The following is a 16,815-nucleotide window of genomic DNA, read 5'->3' as shown; positions in this document are numbered from 1 at the left end:
AGCTTGCTGTTGGTGTTCCGTCAAATGAATCTGCAGTTGCTGCATCCAACATGTGCCTGTGTGTAGACGTAACGTGTGTATGTATGCATCGAACATGGACTTGCGAGACAAGGACATATCTGCGTAGTCTCAATGTATGTGTGATCAGTCTTGACATGTACCCCTTCATGGCAAGGTGTGTGGTCTGTCCTTTTTCTATGACATGTGACCTGTGCGTCTAGTGTTCCGCAACCTGTCTGTATGAGAAAACATCCTTCTTCTGCACATATGTGGATGTCTGTCACTCCTGTAATGCGTCTGCCTGTTCACTTACACTGGCCCACAGCTAGTTTCATGGCATGTCATGTTGACCTTGAGAACCCACGTTTGTAGCTGGCTCTTGGTAGGAGTATCACCTAGCTGGCATACGTGTCCAGGATATATTGCACAGACCAGACTCTGTATGTAGCATATGTGTATTAGCTGTTGAACATGTGCTAAGTCCATTGACATTGGTGTTGTAATGTACTCACTCTTCGTTATCCCTTCCAAATTAATGCAGGGCACCGCCTCTCCCCTGACCAATGCCAGACTTGGCTGCCCTGAGGGAACGTGACTGTATATGCCACTACCGCTTCTCGCAACCGTTGATTGAGAACTTGACCGCAAAGCTGGCACCACACCTCCAACCGCTACACAGGTATCCTACTGCACTGACACCCAAGATGAAGGTGATGGCAGCCCTACATTTTTTTGCCACAGGTACGTTTCAATTGACCATAGCTGATGTTAGTGGCATGTCCCAGACCATGTTCAGCCGCGTCCTGCATGATGTTTTAGAGGCCATGTTGGTTCACCTGGATGAATTCATACATTTTCCAACTCGTGAGCAGTTGACAGGTGTCAAGGGTGAGTTCTATGCCCTGGGAGGGAAGCCCCATGTCATTGGGTCTATTGATGGGACACATGTGGCTTTGGTACCACCACAGGCACAGGAGGTAGCCTATAGGAGCGTAAACATTACCACTCCATCAATGCCCTTGTGGTGTGTCTTACTAACATGCTGATTTCCCATGTCTGTGCTCGTTTTCCAGGGTCAGCACACGCTGCATACATCATGAGGCTTAGCAGGGTGCCTGAAATGATGCTGCAGCTGCGCAACGAACAAGCATGTCTTGTTGGTGGGTAGACTCTGTTAGTCCTGTATTTAGCGGTATCTTTGTATCTCACAGCTTCTCATGACCCACTTCTGTCCATGATGTTTCCATGTAGGGGACTCTGGCTATCCCAACATGCCATGGCTGATCACGCCTCTCCGCAACCCCAGAACGGCTGCCGATCACCGGTACAACAACGCCCATGGCCAGACCAGGCGAGTGATTGAGAGGACTTTAGGCCTCTTGAAGAGCCGATTCCGGTGCCTCCACAAAACCGACGGGTCCCTCCCATATGCACCGGTGAAGGTCTGCAAAATCTTCCTCGTGTGCTGCATGCAGCACAACATGGCAGTGGAGAAAGCTGTGCCACTCATCCCTGATCCGGATGAGCAGGAACATCCACCCGTGGAGGATGAAGGGCTTGGTCACGAGGCAAGTATTGTGGAGGAGGAGGAGGAGGACATCCGGAGTCAGCTCATATGCAACTTCTTCTCATAATGGTGAGTTCCAGTGTCTGAGTGTGCACGCATTGAGCCTTGTGTGGCATGTGTTGCAATGTGTGGGTCCATCTGCATGTATGCTAAGTGACTCAGAGGTGTGTTTGGATGTGTCACTCGAGTGATGATGTCATTTAACTCATTGTAGGTGAGACACTCTATTTTCACCTAGCATGTTGACTACCTTATACGTGTCGAGTACATACCCATGCATGCGGATGAGCAACTTTTGGCTGACTTCTTGTGTGTCTCTCATCCCCAGGTATTTGTGCATGCTGTCTGCTGGTGGCATCGTTGTGCTCCTGCTATTCCTCATGAGTACTGCAACGTGTGCTGACTGTGTTACATGCACGGACATGGTGAAAAGTCTCCTTTGGGTAAGGATTGCAGCACGGCTTTTTGGATGTGGTAGTTGTTTACGTGTGTGCACAGCTCCTGTGCATGTGTTGTTACTATGCATACATGTCGACTCACCATGGGGCACATGACATGTAGCAGGATTCACATGAATTGATTGTCACACTTGGTGACAGTCATCTGTAATGGGATTGTGGATTGTGATGAAGGCATCAATGTGTGTAACATTGCCCTCGGAAACATACGGGATGCACCAGGTTGACATAGTGTGGGACATCCCCATAAGAGGCTCAATGGTGAATAGCATCCTCTCCGTGAGCAGCAGGGGGTGTTTGGCTCAACCCCGTCACTTATGTGCCAGTTCAATGGATTTCCAGCATCTGTGGTGCAAAGGGGGGTGCCAGTGTAGGTCCCACATGTTCATCCACATGACCTGTGCGTATGTTCTTATTGATGCTTTTGCCTTCGTGCATGCATGAATAATAAAGGTGTCCCTCAGCCTCCAAGGTGCCTCATCTCTTTCAATGCAGGTCTCTTGCCACTGTGCATGCGGCATCTCTGGCATAGTCATCAGAGATTGTGCATATGAGTCTATGTGTAGATTAGCAAAATGCAGGCTGTTTGTCAGGGATTTTATTCTGTATTGTGCATGAAGTCCATGGCTGTGTATGTATTTTTGCATCTCTGTCCCCACAACGGGCACTCAACACCTGCTGAGTGTTTTTTCCTGTGCGCAGCTCGCCCTTCAGTTTCCTGATCTGGTGTCAGTCATCTTTGCTGATTGTGCATCCATTGTCTCTGTGTGTGCCATGCTGAACCAGACACTTCTTCCTTAACATACACCTTTTGCAGTAGTCCTTTCTGACATCATTGTATTTGTGTGCAACTTGTGGCATGGTTTTCAGGACATGCCGCATGCTGCTGCAGGCCCTGCAGCAAGGGCACACAAAGTTTCAAGATTTGGCCACACACACGCCTCTAAGATGCTCCTCCCTTCCTCCCTCCACCCATTCATTTGGGTGTCATCAGCTTGTGTGTGACACAGTTGCGGCCACACGGTGGCAAAGGCTGGACCGTCTGCACATGCTAGCTGCACATTGCACGAGCCTCATGTCCTTGCATGAGCCACATCACGCTACAGTATGATGTTGCAGCCACCCTCCAAGCAATGTCCATCCAAAACATCTGTTGCCTGCACTCAGGCATACACTAAGCGCCCACACAACACCTTTGCATAATGAGTGTGCAACTCCAACTGCCTACACAGCGCTGGCACGCCTTCTAGGCCCTGTCACACCAACGAGGTCATGTCCCTCCTACTCCCCACCGGCTATGTACCCCAACAAGGCCATGGGAGTGGGACTCCAGGCCTCTGCATGTAGTATGGTGTCGTTGTCGGACACATGGCACAGGTATCATGTCTCAGCGTGTCAGTCTACAATGTGTCCAGGATCCCCCTCTACACCATCACATGCGCACAGCATCTCATCACCATCTCGTGTGCTATTGACAGCCAGGTGCTCCTCACCCTCCCCAAAGACGCAGACCTTGCCAGTTCTCATATTCAATAATGCATGAGATCCATTGCCAGATGGTGAACATCAGCCACCTGAGGCTGGACTTGTACAGGACTGAGGTGATCATCAGTGGATTGTCCCCTTACAGCTGGGTCAACTGCATGTGTCCCACCCGCAAGAGCCCTGCACAAGCACCCAGTGGCCACGCACACAAGCAGGTGTGCATCATGGATTGCTTGCTCACATGTGCTATGCTGATCACCAGCATCTGTACCTCAGGCTGCAGCACACTCTGCATTATGCACATGATCCCCAGATCGATCCACCTCAAGGCAAGACAGACCATCCCCCCGTTCCACTACGACATCCGTGTTGAATCCTACCCTGCCCTCTACGGAGCAAGTACATTACAACTCCCATGAAACTTGTCCACATCCAGGGTGCATCTGCACAGCTCTGCTTCAACATCCGGCGCCCCAGCCACATCACCGTCCAGCAGAGATAGCTGCAATGGATCACTGTCTGATGCAGGATGACCTTCACACTCCACACCCACACTCAGGAGGCAGGCCACGACCACGACCCCAAAACAACTTTGTGGCACTGTCATCCAAGACCCCATTGTGCCATCTCCGTGCATCCAACCTTGGCCTGGCCACCATTCTCCACATCCACCTTACTCCAGCATGCAGGACATAGTTCTCCCACCTGGCTAAACATACCTGGGACTCCCTCCCCATGAAACTCCACATGAGCCCTGACCTCTGCGCATTAATGATGCTCTTCAAAATAGGTCTGTCCGCACAGTTGTGCAAGCCCCCACTCAGCAGGTTGAGCCCATCACGGGTGAGTATAGTGCTCCATGTCTGTATTGAATGATACATTGTGACCCATGTGTGTCCTGTGCCAGACTGAGATCCCAGGGTATGGATGGTTGGAGTTACTTCAACACTCAGGCATAGTTTGACATTACAACACTCACATGTTGTGGAATAATGCAAAATGACGGCAACATCTCATGATTTTGAGTATTTTTATTTGTGGTGGGGTACGTGTTTTGGTGGATGAAAAGAGGTGCTCGCCGGGTGTCTAGAATCCAAAGTTCACAGGGGGAGTTGGTATCCTTGGCATTGGAAGTAATCAGAGTCCATGCCACAGTCTTGGTCTTCATTGGTCAGACTGTGACCAGCAAGTCCATGTGGCAGAGAATGTCATTGAATGAGGTGCTGCTGTTGTGCCAGAGGGCCAGGTGCCAGGCCAGGTGACCTGGGAGATATTGATGGTCCGCTGACTCTCACGGTCTTTTCCGTGGACGACCCACCTTCCTCCGGGGACCCTCAGATGCAGGCCTTGACGATGCTTGTGATGCTCCGTCGGACGAATCCTCCTCCTCCTCATCCCTCCCTGTGGCTGGTGGTGATGTTCACCTGGTGGCACAGGGAGGGTTGCCCATGTTGTCGGCAATCTGACGGAGTGAACGGCTCATGTCCGTTTGCACCGCCACAAGCTCAGCCAGTCTTGCCTCCATCCGTCCTTGGTTTTGTCGTTGACTGGCATGTTGCTCGGCCTACAGGTTCTTCATCTCCTCGAGGGTCCTCTTGATGTCTGTGAGGGTGTCCACTACCTGGCTGATGCCCCTGGTGTCACACCGGTATGTGTCCAGGATGTGACGTATGTGTGCCATACCGGTTCCCTCAGCTGGCTGGTCAGGTTCTCGCCTCCGCCGTCCTCCACTCCCACCACCCCTGCCCACACGAGCCTGGCCTGCCGTTGTGGGCACATCGGGTCTCCGGGACCCCTGAGGGATGGCATTTGCGGGGTCGCCTGCCTCCTCCTGGGTGCCCGGAGAACCTTGTCCCTCCTGGTCAGACTGGCTGTGTTGTCCAGTGCAAGCAGGGCTCCTGGGTGTTTCCTGGGATGTGGCAGGAATGGGGGTGGTGGTTGGCACAGTTGTACCTGATCCAGGTGCTGCAGGGGCTTGGGCACCAGAGGGGCCAGGTTGGTCGGGGTCATCCACGGAGTGGTGAGAGTTGTCGCTGCCGGTGGGATCTTCTTGACACCGAGCCGGGGCCTGTGATTCTTCCCCCCCAGTGTTGGGGGGAGATCCCTGACGTTGCCCTGTGTGTGAGAGAGAGACAATGTTAATGGTGTTTCATGCGACATCCATGTTTGATACATATTCAAGTTGGCACAGTTCCTCCAGGTAGTTGGATATGCCTGGCATTCCTCTCAATGTACACTTGTGGATGGGTATGTTGCGGGGGACAGTTTGATGTGCTCTCCTGAGTCTTTGGCCTGTGGCAGTAATGGTAGCCTGCTTAATTGGCAATGGATTGGTCTTGTTGTGTCACATGTCCATTGTGGGAGTGGCAAAATCCGTTGCCTGCCCCGGGGGTGTGTGGTTGTGTAAGGGGTGGGGGGGGGGTGTGACCGGGCATGCTATTGGGTGTGGTGTGATTTGTCATTGGATATACCAGGTGATGTGTCTATCCCCTCATGGTGCATGCTGGCATGACAGTGAATGTGAGTTCCTGTGCTAGGTAGGTGGCATGTGGAGTTGGTGTTTGAGTGTACAGTGGTCACAGGAGGGCCTTGTGCTGTCTACAGCAGGGCCAAGTGTCATCTACCTTGTCTGTACTTGGCAAGTCCCTGTGCATTGAGCATGGTGCATGGGTATGTCCCTAGGCCACAGCTTTCAACACTTTTCCTGTTGGTGACACACTTTTTGTAGATGCATCATTTTGGGAGACAGTAAGGCAGTGTAGCGAGCGGGCGTAGCGAGCGTGGCTGAACCGGATGACGGTTTGAACTGAGAGTGTGCAAATGGTGCTTTTTCAAGACAATTAGAGAACGCAGGAAGGTTACTAAAGCATTTGTGAATCAGTTCTAACAAACACTGTGAGTGGCAAAACTGGGTGTAAGGTTAGGTTTGTGCCTCAAGCAAGGATCTACTCATGCACACATTGACACATGCCCCAGTGATTTACGTCACAAAAAGGGTTGGTTCATGCACTGCCAAACCTTGAAACCATGCACTAAGTCCACCTGCTGACGAGCGAGCAGACCCAAACCACCCAAGGGGGATTTGGTCTCCCTCGGTCTCCCTCTCTCTTTCTCCCTCGGTCTCCCTCTCAGTCTCTGTCTGTCTGTCTCAGTCCCTGTCTGTCCCCGTCTCTACCTCTGTCTGTCACCCTCTGTCTCCCTCTCTGTCTCCCTCTGTCTCCATCCCTCTGTCTCCCTCACTCCCTCCCTCTCTCCCTCCCTCTGTCTTCCTCCCTCCCTCTGTCTGTGACCCTCTGTCACCTCAGCCCAGCTTCCTGGGCACACACACTTTGCAGGTCTTTCAAAGGACATTTGCTTGTTCATGAGGCTTAGTTTTGAATCGCCCGGCACGCATGAAGCAGATTGTCTTTGAATCTGTGCTGCTGCGGGGGTGTGTGCTGAAACTCTTTCAGAGGGATGCCTCTTCATTAGCTGATGTTATGTGCTAAATGGCCGTTCATACCGATGTCATCCTGCGACGCGCCCACCATTTGCAGGCAACACAGTACTGTGTCGGGCCACACTGTTTGGAAGACTCTTCCCTAGGCCATATGGGCTGAGGGCATTGGTGTCTGATTCTGAGTTGCACAATGTGTTTTGGGAGGCCCACCCTCCCAGCATCGCGGACATCCAGTCTTGTGTTGGTGTTTTGTGTAGCCTGTGACTTGGCATGGCCTTGCTTAGTGAATGGGGCATGGACCGGTTAGTGGCATGTGCGTGTTTTTTGAGTGTGGATGTGTCCGGTGAGGGCTATGGGGTAGTCGCGTGCATGATTTGGAGTTGGGTTGTGGATGCGGTTCCCCCCCTGTAACGTGAGTTGTTTGTTTACTCACCAGGCTCTGCGACTCCTTCAAGTCCATGTACTCCCACCGGCGGAAGCGTGCCCATCACCTTCTCCTCCCAGGGATGGTAATGTACTGGTCTACGGGGGGGCACCACCTCCAGTGATGTGGGTCTGGGCGTGCTCTTCATTCATTTTTTCTCTTGACCGCCCTCCGCAGATCGTACCACCTGGCTTGGCATTCATGCCTGGTCCTTCTGATGGGCGCAACAGCATTGACCCGATCGACGATCCTCTGCCACATGGCTGATTTCTCCGCTATGCTGGTCTGTCTGACCAATGTTCTAAACAGCTGTGGCTCGACTCTGATGACTTCGTTGACAAGGATCTCCAGCTCCTCCGTTGTGAACTTTGGATTCTTGTCTGTGGGCATGGTGTGGGGTGTGGGTGTGGATGGTTGTGGGTGTGTGGGTGTGGATGTGACAGTGTGGGTGTGAATGTGATGAGGGGGTGTTTGTGAAGGTGGTTGTGTGAAGGTGTGCAAGTGTAAGGTGTAGTCAAGGTTCAAGTATGGTGCAGTGGTTTGTATGTGGGGTCTGGCAGCAGTGGGTCTGTTGCAAAGGCTCATGGTTTGTGTGTGTGGGCCCTTTTTATTGGTCCATTTGTGGGTGTGGCTGTGTTTGAATTTTGGGTGGGTGTGTAATAAGAGGTGGTTGTGGTTTGGGCCTCTGTTTACCTGTTTGGATGTTGCAGGTCAGTGTATTCGATGTATTTGGGCTTGTTGGACGTGTTTTGTGGTGTTGTGCGATTCGAATTGACCCTCCTTGTGGTATTTTACAGTGTCCTGGTTCAGTACGAGTGGTTTTCGCGTATGTAACGTGCGTACATCCGCCATGTTGTTGTACAGTGCTCACATTTGCAATGGTGTAGTAAGATTTGTACATGCGTGATGCTGGGTGAGGGTGCTGGTGTAGGGGCCTGAGGTAGGGTGCGTACAGGCACGGGGATGGGGTACGGTGTTGGGGTATGGTGCGTACAGGCACGGGCATGGTGTAGGGGGCTGGGGGTACAGGGCGTACATACGGGGGAAGGGAGGTACGGCGCGTTCATAGGGGTGCTGGGGGCACGGCGCATACATACGGGGGACTGGGGGAACGGCGCGTACATAGGGGGGGCTGGGGGCACGGCGCGTACATAGGGGGCGCTGGGGGATACGGTGCGTACATACGGGGGGCCTGGGGGTACGTCGCGTACATACGGGGGGCTGGGGGTACGTCGCGTACATATGGGGCTGGGGGCATGCACGTACATAGGGGGCGCTGGGGGTACGGTGCGTACATACGGGGGGGCTGGGGGTACGTCGCGTACATACGGGGAGCTGGGGGTACATCGCGTACATACGGGGCTGGGGGCATGCACGTACATAGGGGGGCTGGGGGTACGTCGCGTACCTACGGGGGGGCTGGGGGTACGGCGCATACATACGGGGGCTGGGGGTACGGCGTGTACATACGGGGGGGCTGGGGGTACGGCGCGTACATACGGGGGGCTGGGGGTACGTCACATACATACGGGGCTGGGGGCACGGCGCGTACATAGGGGGCTGGGGGTACGTCGCGTACATACGGGGGGGCTGGGGATACGGCGCATACATACGGGGCTGGGGGTACATCGCGTACATACGGGGGGTGTTCGGCACGTATGCGGGCACATGTTTAGACGTGTACATGAGTGCTATAGAAGTTCGCTCCGTACGGTGTTTTTTCCATACGGATGTACAGTCGGACGGACGGGACGGATCATACTTGCGCGCTCGGACTTCATTTTTACGAATTGTACGTAAAAATGTACGGGGACGTGTCGGAGACTTTTCCCGATCCGACGACGTGTCGGGGAATTTTCCCGATGCGATTCGTATGTAGTTTTTCACATACGAATCGTACTTGCCCGTTTGTATGGGACTTCTACGAATCGTACGTAAAAGAATACGATTACGATTCGTACGGGGAATATTTTTAACGGATCGGAATCGGCACCTTAGTTAGTGGAATATGCTAAGACACCAACATGCAAGTTTAGAACTAGAACAAGTGATAGGGGGGACAGAAATGACTTTTTCATAATTTCTTGATAGAGAAAAGGTTAAGTTGGGTTATTAGTTGTGACAGAAGCTGTGCTAAAGGTTGGTACCATCTCCTCTGAATGATTGATTGATTTAGGGCTGGAGAATGTCTGTATTTCAGGGTTTTGAGAATCAATCATTCTTTACTCCTGACGAGAGGCAGCAGCTTGGCAAGGTAAAGTGGATTTTACAGATGGGAAATCTTATAAGTCAGATGACAATTTGATACTGGCCTCCATTGGAAGCCAGTGTAACTCTAAAATCTGGTGTGATGTGGTAGATGTCTCTTTCCCTGAGATGAGTCAGACCATGTATTAATTATTGTCAGAGTAAGAGATGACATGAGGATTTCAGCCAGAACAGCATCGCCAAAGTCCAGGAGGGAACATTGGTTTCAGTTGGTTTCAGTCGACAAGTCTTCATTTTCTGGTGAGGGTCCACTAAAAAAATCGGTATATTCAGCAAGATTCTAGATGGGAAATGAGAGCATGTTGGGCACGGTATTGTCAATGATAAAAATCTCAGCACAGTCTTCATTGTATTCTATGAGAAGGAAGGGGCATCCTGGTTGGGTCTCTAATGAATCACTGAACTATGGGCTAAGCTCTTTAAATCAGCGACTTCCATTCCCAAATACATAGTTAGTCCTGCACCTAAGCACATACGCTTGTGAGGAACTCAGTTCCTTACACTTTGTTTCCAACACAAAGATTCAGATTCCCTCACCTTAACTCCATCATATCTAAGCATGAGCTTGTGGCCTTGTGTTTATTCCCATACCCAGACCTTCTGCTTGGAATAGTGACACAGGACATGAAATGGCTATGGAATAGAGGCATCTCGTCCATTGAAGTTTAAGGTAACAAATGCTTTTGTTCCATTACTTGCTTAACACCTATTGGTAACATTTTTATTTTCCTTATATTTTAGTTTTCAGTGAGCAACACAAGTGACAAGGTAGATCTTCTAGCGGCACTCATGTGCTAGCCTGCTCATGCAGGTAACCAATTATTATTTATACTGTTAATGTTGCTGACATCTCAGGCAGACATATATAGAATTGAAATAGCATATGTGTGTGTGTGTACACATGCACCACATGTATGTGCATATATTCCCATAATATTTGACAACATTTAGCAAGGCTTTTAATAAATAGAATTTACTAACCCTTGCTAGGGTTGCAATTTCAATCTTTTGTTTCCAGGGCTTAGTTAGTGCCGGTGGCTGCCAACGGTGGGCACTGCCACCCAATATAGGGTACTCGGATTTATTTTTCATCATCCGACTTTCACCAGAGCAAGAGAGAGAAACATATAAATGGAATTAAGAACATGAAACGGAAGGAAAGCAGGTATGAAACAGAGATAAAAAAGCCTGCACAAGTGATATTAAGGGACAAGAGCTTTAGGGTGATGGAACAAAGAAGCATAAAGTGGATTTAAGGATAGTCGACATTAGGCAATCTAAGCATTCAGCACTTGCACCTATTTTTGTTGTTGTTGAAATTAAGGACTGTTTTGTTTCCCTTTCTGCATTAACTCCCACAGATTCATAGTACATATTCTTAGTAGCAGAAGCCAAGTGATACATCATGAGCGGGTGCAGTGGTTTTCAGAGTACTGGTCAAGTAAATGTTATGGTTATAGTTAAAGATATTTTTATCTCCATATACATACAAAAGCACTGTATACATATTTTTTATTTTTTAATTATATATTTAAACACAAATTTTAATTTTTTACCTTTTTTCAAAGTTCGCAACACTTTCAAGCTCTAGAAAATAAAAGACATATTTAGTTCGTCAATTATTGTATCTAACACATTTCATGCCCACGCCACTCTTCATAAGAGGCAATTCTCTCAGCTGCATTCTTTCTTTCAGTCTGTTCCCCTGAACATTCCTACTGGCCTCCTGGAGTAAGTCCTTACTCGGCCTAACACTTATTGATCCCATCGAACATTTCACTTAGTATCTCTTTTGTTTCAGGCCACATTCCGAAATTAGAATAATTAATATGTGTTTCTTTTATTATTTTTGTTGAATTAAAGAAAGGGGCACATTTCTTTGACGTAAAACACTAAAAATAGAATCCTGTAACATCTCTGATATCGGAGAGCATTGTAACATAACAGGTCCTCTCAATTATTGGTATATGTTTGTTTCCCTCCTCACTGTAATTTCCACTGGACACCACCAGGAACATAAAGAACAAGTGGGGACAGGGAAAATGGGCGAAAGAAAATGGTAATATGATGGCAGCATTTCCTGTTGCAAAATTAAGCCCCATAATATTTCTATCATAGCACTTGAAACGCTCAATTTGCCTCATTCATGGGATTCTAATTATGATTTCAGGTATATTCACTTAATGCTCAGTTTTTAAGAGCTATTAATTTTACTAGAATCGGTCATGTAACGCTATTCTGAGTGGACTTTGCTCAGCCCTCTCCTCTCCATAAATGAATTTCAGCTTCTGGATGCTTGCTGCACAGCCAATTTTCCTAAAATTAGCTAAATTATTGTTTTACCAAAAGCACCCCATTTTGTTTAGCTTCCACACATTCTTCAACCCTCTGTCCCTGCAGCAAAAACATATGAGCAGATCAGACCATGTGAAAAAACAGAGACCTTTTCTATTTCAGGAAATCATAACCTGGGGCATTGCTAGGGCGCCACACAAGACTGGCACCTAGGCGTAAGGCTCCGCTCCTCACTGTGACTGTAGATGAGATATTTGCGGTCTTCGGCCACATTCGATGAGTAAACCTGATGTTCCTGTAAGAGGAAGTGGCCGGCATCCTGGAGACACTTCACCCTGCATGAATGCCTTCTTTTTTCTTCTCAAATGAGTGGATTGGCCACTTGGACCGTGACAACTGCCATTTTGATTTTTACCATGTCGGTAGAGTTTTGCTCAGAGAGTCTCTGGCAGCAATGTTTAAACTGCGCAAGATTGAGTCTTAGGGTCCGATTAGGATGGCGGGCGAACTTTAGTCCGCCCGTCACCCTAGCGGTGCTGGGACTGTCCGCCAGTGGTGCAGCGGTCCCGCACCTGCAATTAGGATGCCTCTGCCACCGTGGCGGTGGCATCCTCCATTCCCAGCATTGTGTGCTCACAACACCGCCCGCCACAATGCTGGGAATGCACTGTGTGTATTGTCATGCACAAGGTGACAGGCACCGCCATGGAAAGCCATGCTCTGCTGCCCATGCTAATATGGATGGCGGTGTCTAGCAGACACCGCCACCGTATATAGCCCCTTTTCCACCTGGTCGACTGGTCGGCCGGCGGAAAACCAGCAGACGGTCTTTCCATCCGCCGGGGTCCCCCCCACCATACTAATATGGTGGGGGGAAATGGGTGGCAGGTGGGGAAAGATGTAGGGCGGATCGCCACCAGCATGCGGGCAGTGGCGATCCGCCCTACATCCTAATCGACCCTTTAGCTTCTAATTTCTTGGATGCCCTCACAATTTACTTTGGTTACTGTTTCTTCCATTAATTATTTAGATTATCTCTTTGGCTTCTCACAATAATATGGCTATTTATTAATTATATGAGAAAAAAGGTATTTGCCTCAGCACATCCAGGATGAGAAGTCATAGCTCAGTGTATCATTAACAGGGCTTTTGCCCCCTTTATCCCATTCTTAGTTGAATGCCAGCTTTTTATACTATGGGCAGAATTAAGAAATTAACATTTTTCAGGAAGAATAACTCTATTAAGACATTAGACTCAGGACTGTCAGCTGGAGAGTCTTTGATGGAGGAGCCCAATTCTTCTTTAGAAATGGAACATTCTGCTCCCTCTCGCTCTGTGACTGCTGCTATTAATTCATTGAAGTCAGACTCATCCTCTCCTGCTTATAAATTGCTCAAACATGACCCCCCTTCTCCAGATAAGAACTCCACTCCTGTTTCTTTAGAAACTGTGTTAGAAGAAATTAGAGCCCTAAGACCCTTCATTGAGGATACTAATACATGGATTCAAACTCTTGACGATAAATGGTCATCTATGGGATCTAGACTAACATTGGTGGACCAACGTGTCAGTGATGTTTTAGATGAAATAACTAAAATTGCAGCCTTCGAGAAAGATATCCTCATGTTGCAAAAACACTCAGAGGATCTTGAGAAAAGAAACAGGTGTAATAATTTCCGAATCTATAGTCTTCTTGAGGGCATTGAAGGCAAGAATCCTGTGACCTTCCTTACCTAATTTCTGACAAAATGTTTCAAATCACCTTCCACACCACACTGAACATCCAACAAGCATACCGACTAGGTCCTAGTTTATCTTTTTTAACAGCTCCTGTTAAATCTTATGGAACGATTATTTTGCTCCTGGAGTTTACGGATCTCTTGAAAATCCTAAATGCAGCAAAGTCTAAGAAACAACTTATGTGGTCCAGTGTGAAGTTATTTATTTCACCGGATGTCTCCTCAGTCACAGCTAACAGGAGAAAGGACTTTCTTAATCTACATCGCCAAGCTTAGAAACTTTATTCACTCTCATTCAACTTACTCAATAGACACAGTAGGCCCGTTCTCACGTTGAGACCTTCAGTTATGTTTTAATACAGTCCTAACTAATATAATTCTTTCCACAGGTTGTTACTTATTGGCCGTTGTCTTCTTTTTGCTCACTCTCTTTCCTCTTTATATTCTTTTTCAGTTGATTAAGAATTTTCTTGTTTCCCTTTTCCCTATGTCCATAGCCATGTTGTAGATATGTGGAGATTGCGCGATCCTTCCTTAAAATAGTTCTCATTTTACTCCCCTCTGTCTGGCACTTTCATACGATTACATCACAGCAAGTCCCTTTCACAAAACCTTATTAATTCTACTATTGAGCTCATTTTTATTTCTGATCATGCCCCAGTTGTGGCTGATATGGAGTTAACCTCAGCATATCCCATATCCAGTAGATGAAAGTTTAATAATTTGCTCTTACAGGACCCAGTTTTCTCTACCTCTTTCATTTCTTTTTTCAATACATTTTTTCTCCTTATTGCGGGATCAGATGCATCTCCCCAATTACTGTGGGACACTTTTAAAGTTGCTGCTCAATTGATTTTTTTAAAAAAAAATGAACAAACAAGACATGACCACATTGTCTAGCATTAAACACCTAGAGCACCAATTCCATACTTTGAATTCTAACTTACATGAAATTTTTCATACTAAATTCCAATCTAATAAAATACCTAGAACTAATGCCTCTTCCATATTACTTCTGAGTACTGATTGTTACTATGGAGGATGCAACAAAGTGAAAAAATACCTAGCTAATTATCTAAATACCTGAAAACAACGCACCATAACAGATTCCATTCAATCTTCTGATGAGAAACAGTTGTCCCAAGATCAAGATATTTTACAGAAATGTATGAAGTTCTATCAAAATGTATATACTCTGGTATCTCCTGCTGACCCTTCTCTTATAGAGGCATATCTAAAGGATATTAACCCTCCTCCCCATGATGTCATTAATGCTTCTTCTCTTGAACATGACCTATCACTTTCAGAAATTCTCAAAGCTCTCAATTGGCTCAAAAAGGGTAAAACTCCTGGACTGTATGGATTCACGGTTGAGTTTTGTTCACATAGTTCCAATATTCTGCTTCCCAAACGTCTACAGCTCTTTCAATTGTTTACTCTTCTAGTTCTGTTAGTGGTACTTTTCAAGAGGCTATCATATGTCTTATTCATAAAGACAGTTGAGACCCTACACAGTGAAAAAACTATAGGCCTATATCCCTTATTAATGTAGACTACAAAATCTTTGCCAAGTTAATTGATTTACGTCTCAAACCTATTTTACCAACTTGATAGTCAAGGAGCAATCAGGTTTTGTTAAGGGTAGACTGACCACAGACATCTCTAGATTTTTTTTAAATTTATTACATATAGCCTCATCTCTTTCTTACCCGTTTGCTGCTGTAGCTATTGATGCAGAAAAAGCATTCAATAGAGTTGACTGGTCTTTTTTTACTTAAATCTCTTGCTTGGCATGGATTTGGACCTAATATTATCTCTCTTATTTCTCTCTTGTATAAGGCACCCACATCTTCTGTATTGGTTAATGGACAAATCTCCCAGTATTTTCCTTTACAAAGAGGTGTTCAGCAGAGTTGCCCTCTATCTCCACTCTTGTTTTAAGCCTCAAAACTTTTTTGTCTAGAATTTGCAATAACAATTTAATAACAGGATTTCAGTATGAAGATAAACGCTTGAAACTCTCAGCATATGCAGACGACATTCTTCTTTTCTTATCCAATCCTGATAGTTCAATTCCTGCCTTACTTCTTGAATTTTTTAAATTTTCCTTAATACTAGGCTATAAAATAAATTCAGACAAAACAGAGTTATTTTCTCTTGCCAAATTCTACCTTAGACACTTGGGGGCAGATGTACGACCCACCAATTTGCGACTCGCAAATTGCCTTGCATTTGCGACTTGCAATTTGTGACTCACAAGTTGGGATGTATAACAGTGTCTCAGACACTGTTTGCGATTCCTGATGGGGTCGCAAATTAATGAGGCAGGCGTAATTTGTGACCACATTAGGAATGGATAGCACTCCCAGGGATTGTTGCCGGCTGAAGTCAGCAGACCACCATGTCTGGTACTGCTTTTAAATAAAGCAGTCTTTTTTTTTTAAAGTAGCCCGTTTTCCTTAGAGGAAAACGTGATGCAATTAAAAAAGAAAAATTAAACTTTTCAGTTACATATTTTTAAGGGCAGGTTGTGGGCCCTGGGACCACTGCCTGCTCTTAAAAATAGTTTCTCACATACATACTCACAAAGGGGTCCCCACAGGCGAGTCATAAACTGCTAGTGTTTTGCGGCCGCAAATGCGGTGGCAAAACAATTGTACTTGGCATGGTGACTCGCTATTAGGAAGGCACGCCCCTTCCTAATAGTGGGAGTCGAAAATGCTATTTTGCAAGTCAGTGATTTGCAAAATAGCATTTGTACATGCCATCACCATTTTTTGCAGTTGCAAACGGGAGGATCTCCCAGTAGCGGCTACAAAAAAGGGTCGAACATCTGGCCCTTATTTATTTAACTGGTTTTCATTGGAATATTTCCAAAATTAAATGCTTTGGTATTTGGTTTACCAACTCGATTAAAGAAGTGGTCTATTTAAATATGAAAGATGGAATAAATAGAATTGATAAATGAATCTCTTCCTAGAACCCATTATTCCTTTCCTGCTGGGTTTGTCTTGACTCTATTATGATGATGAGCTCACCTATTTAATTGTACATCTTATCCATGATCCCAGTTTACAATCCTCTTTCTTCTTTTCTTAGGCATAAGAAAAAGTCTTGTTGCAGGGATTCTGCTTGTGCA

The 16,815-nt window shown here is 47.0% G+C and overlaps 1 protein-coding gene across 7 annotated transcripts in view; it reads right to left on the bottom strand.

Annotated features, from left to right (window-relative positions):
• LOC146830535 (tyrosine-protein phosphatase non-receptor type 22-like) overlaps positions 1–16,815 on the bottom strand; it is a 542,480-nt gene that overhangs the window by 51,898 nt on the left and 473,767 nt on the right. For 6 of the 7 annotated variants that reach the window (XM_085604743.1, XM_085604742.1, XM_085604744.1 and 3 more), the window contains one exon: positions 11,198–11,228. The exons of the other annotated variant lie outside the window; for it this stretch is intronic. In XM_085604743.1, coding sequence (XP_085460869.1) covers positions 11,198–11,228 — 31 coding nt within the window. The remainder of the gene's footprint in view (positions 1–11,197; positions 11,229–16,815) is intronic. 7 annotated transcript variants of the gene reach the window in all.

The sequence above is a fragment of the Triturus cristatus genome, chromosome 5_1, assembly GCF_964204655.1.
Source record: "Triturus cristatus chromosome 5_1, aTriCri1.1, whole genome shotgun sequence".
In the NCBI taxonomy this organism is placed as follows: domain Eukaryota; kingdom Metazoa; phylum Chordata; class Amphibia; order Caudata; family Salamandridae; genus Triturus; species Triturus cristatus.
Note: the sequence above shows the minus strand (reverse complement) of the source record. Positions and strands in the feature narration are given on the sequence as shown.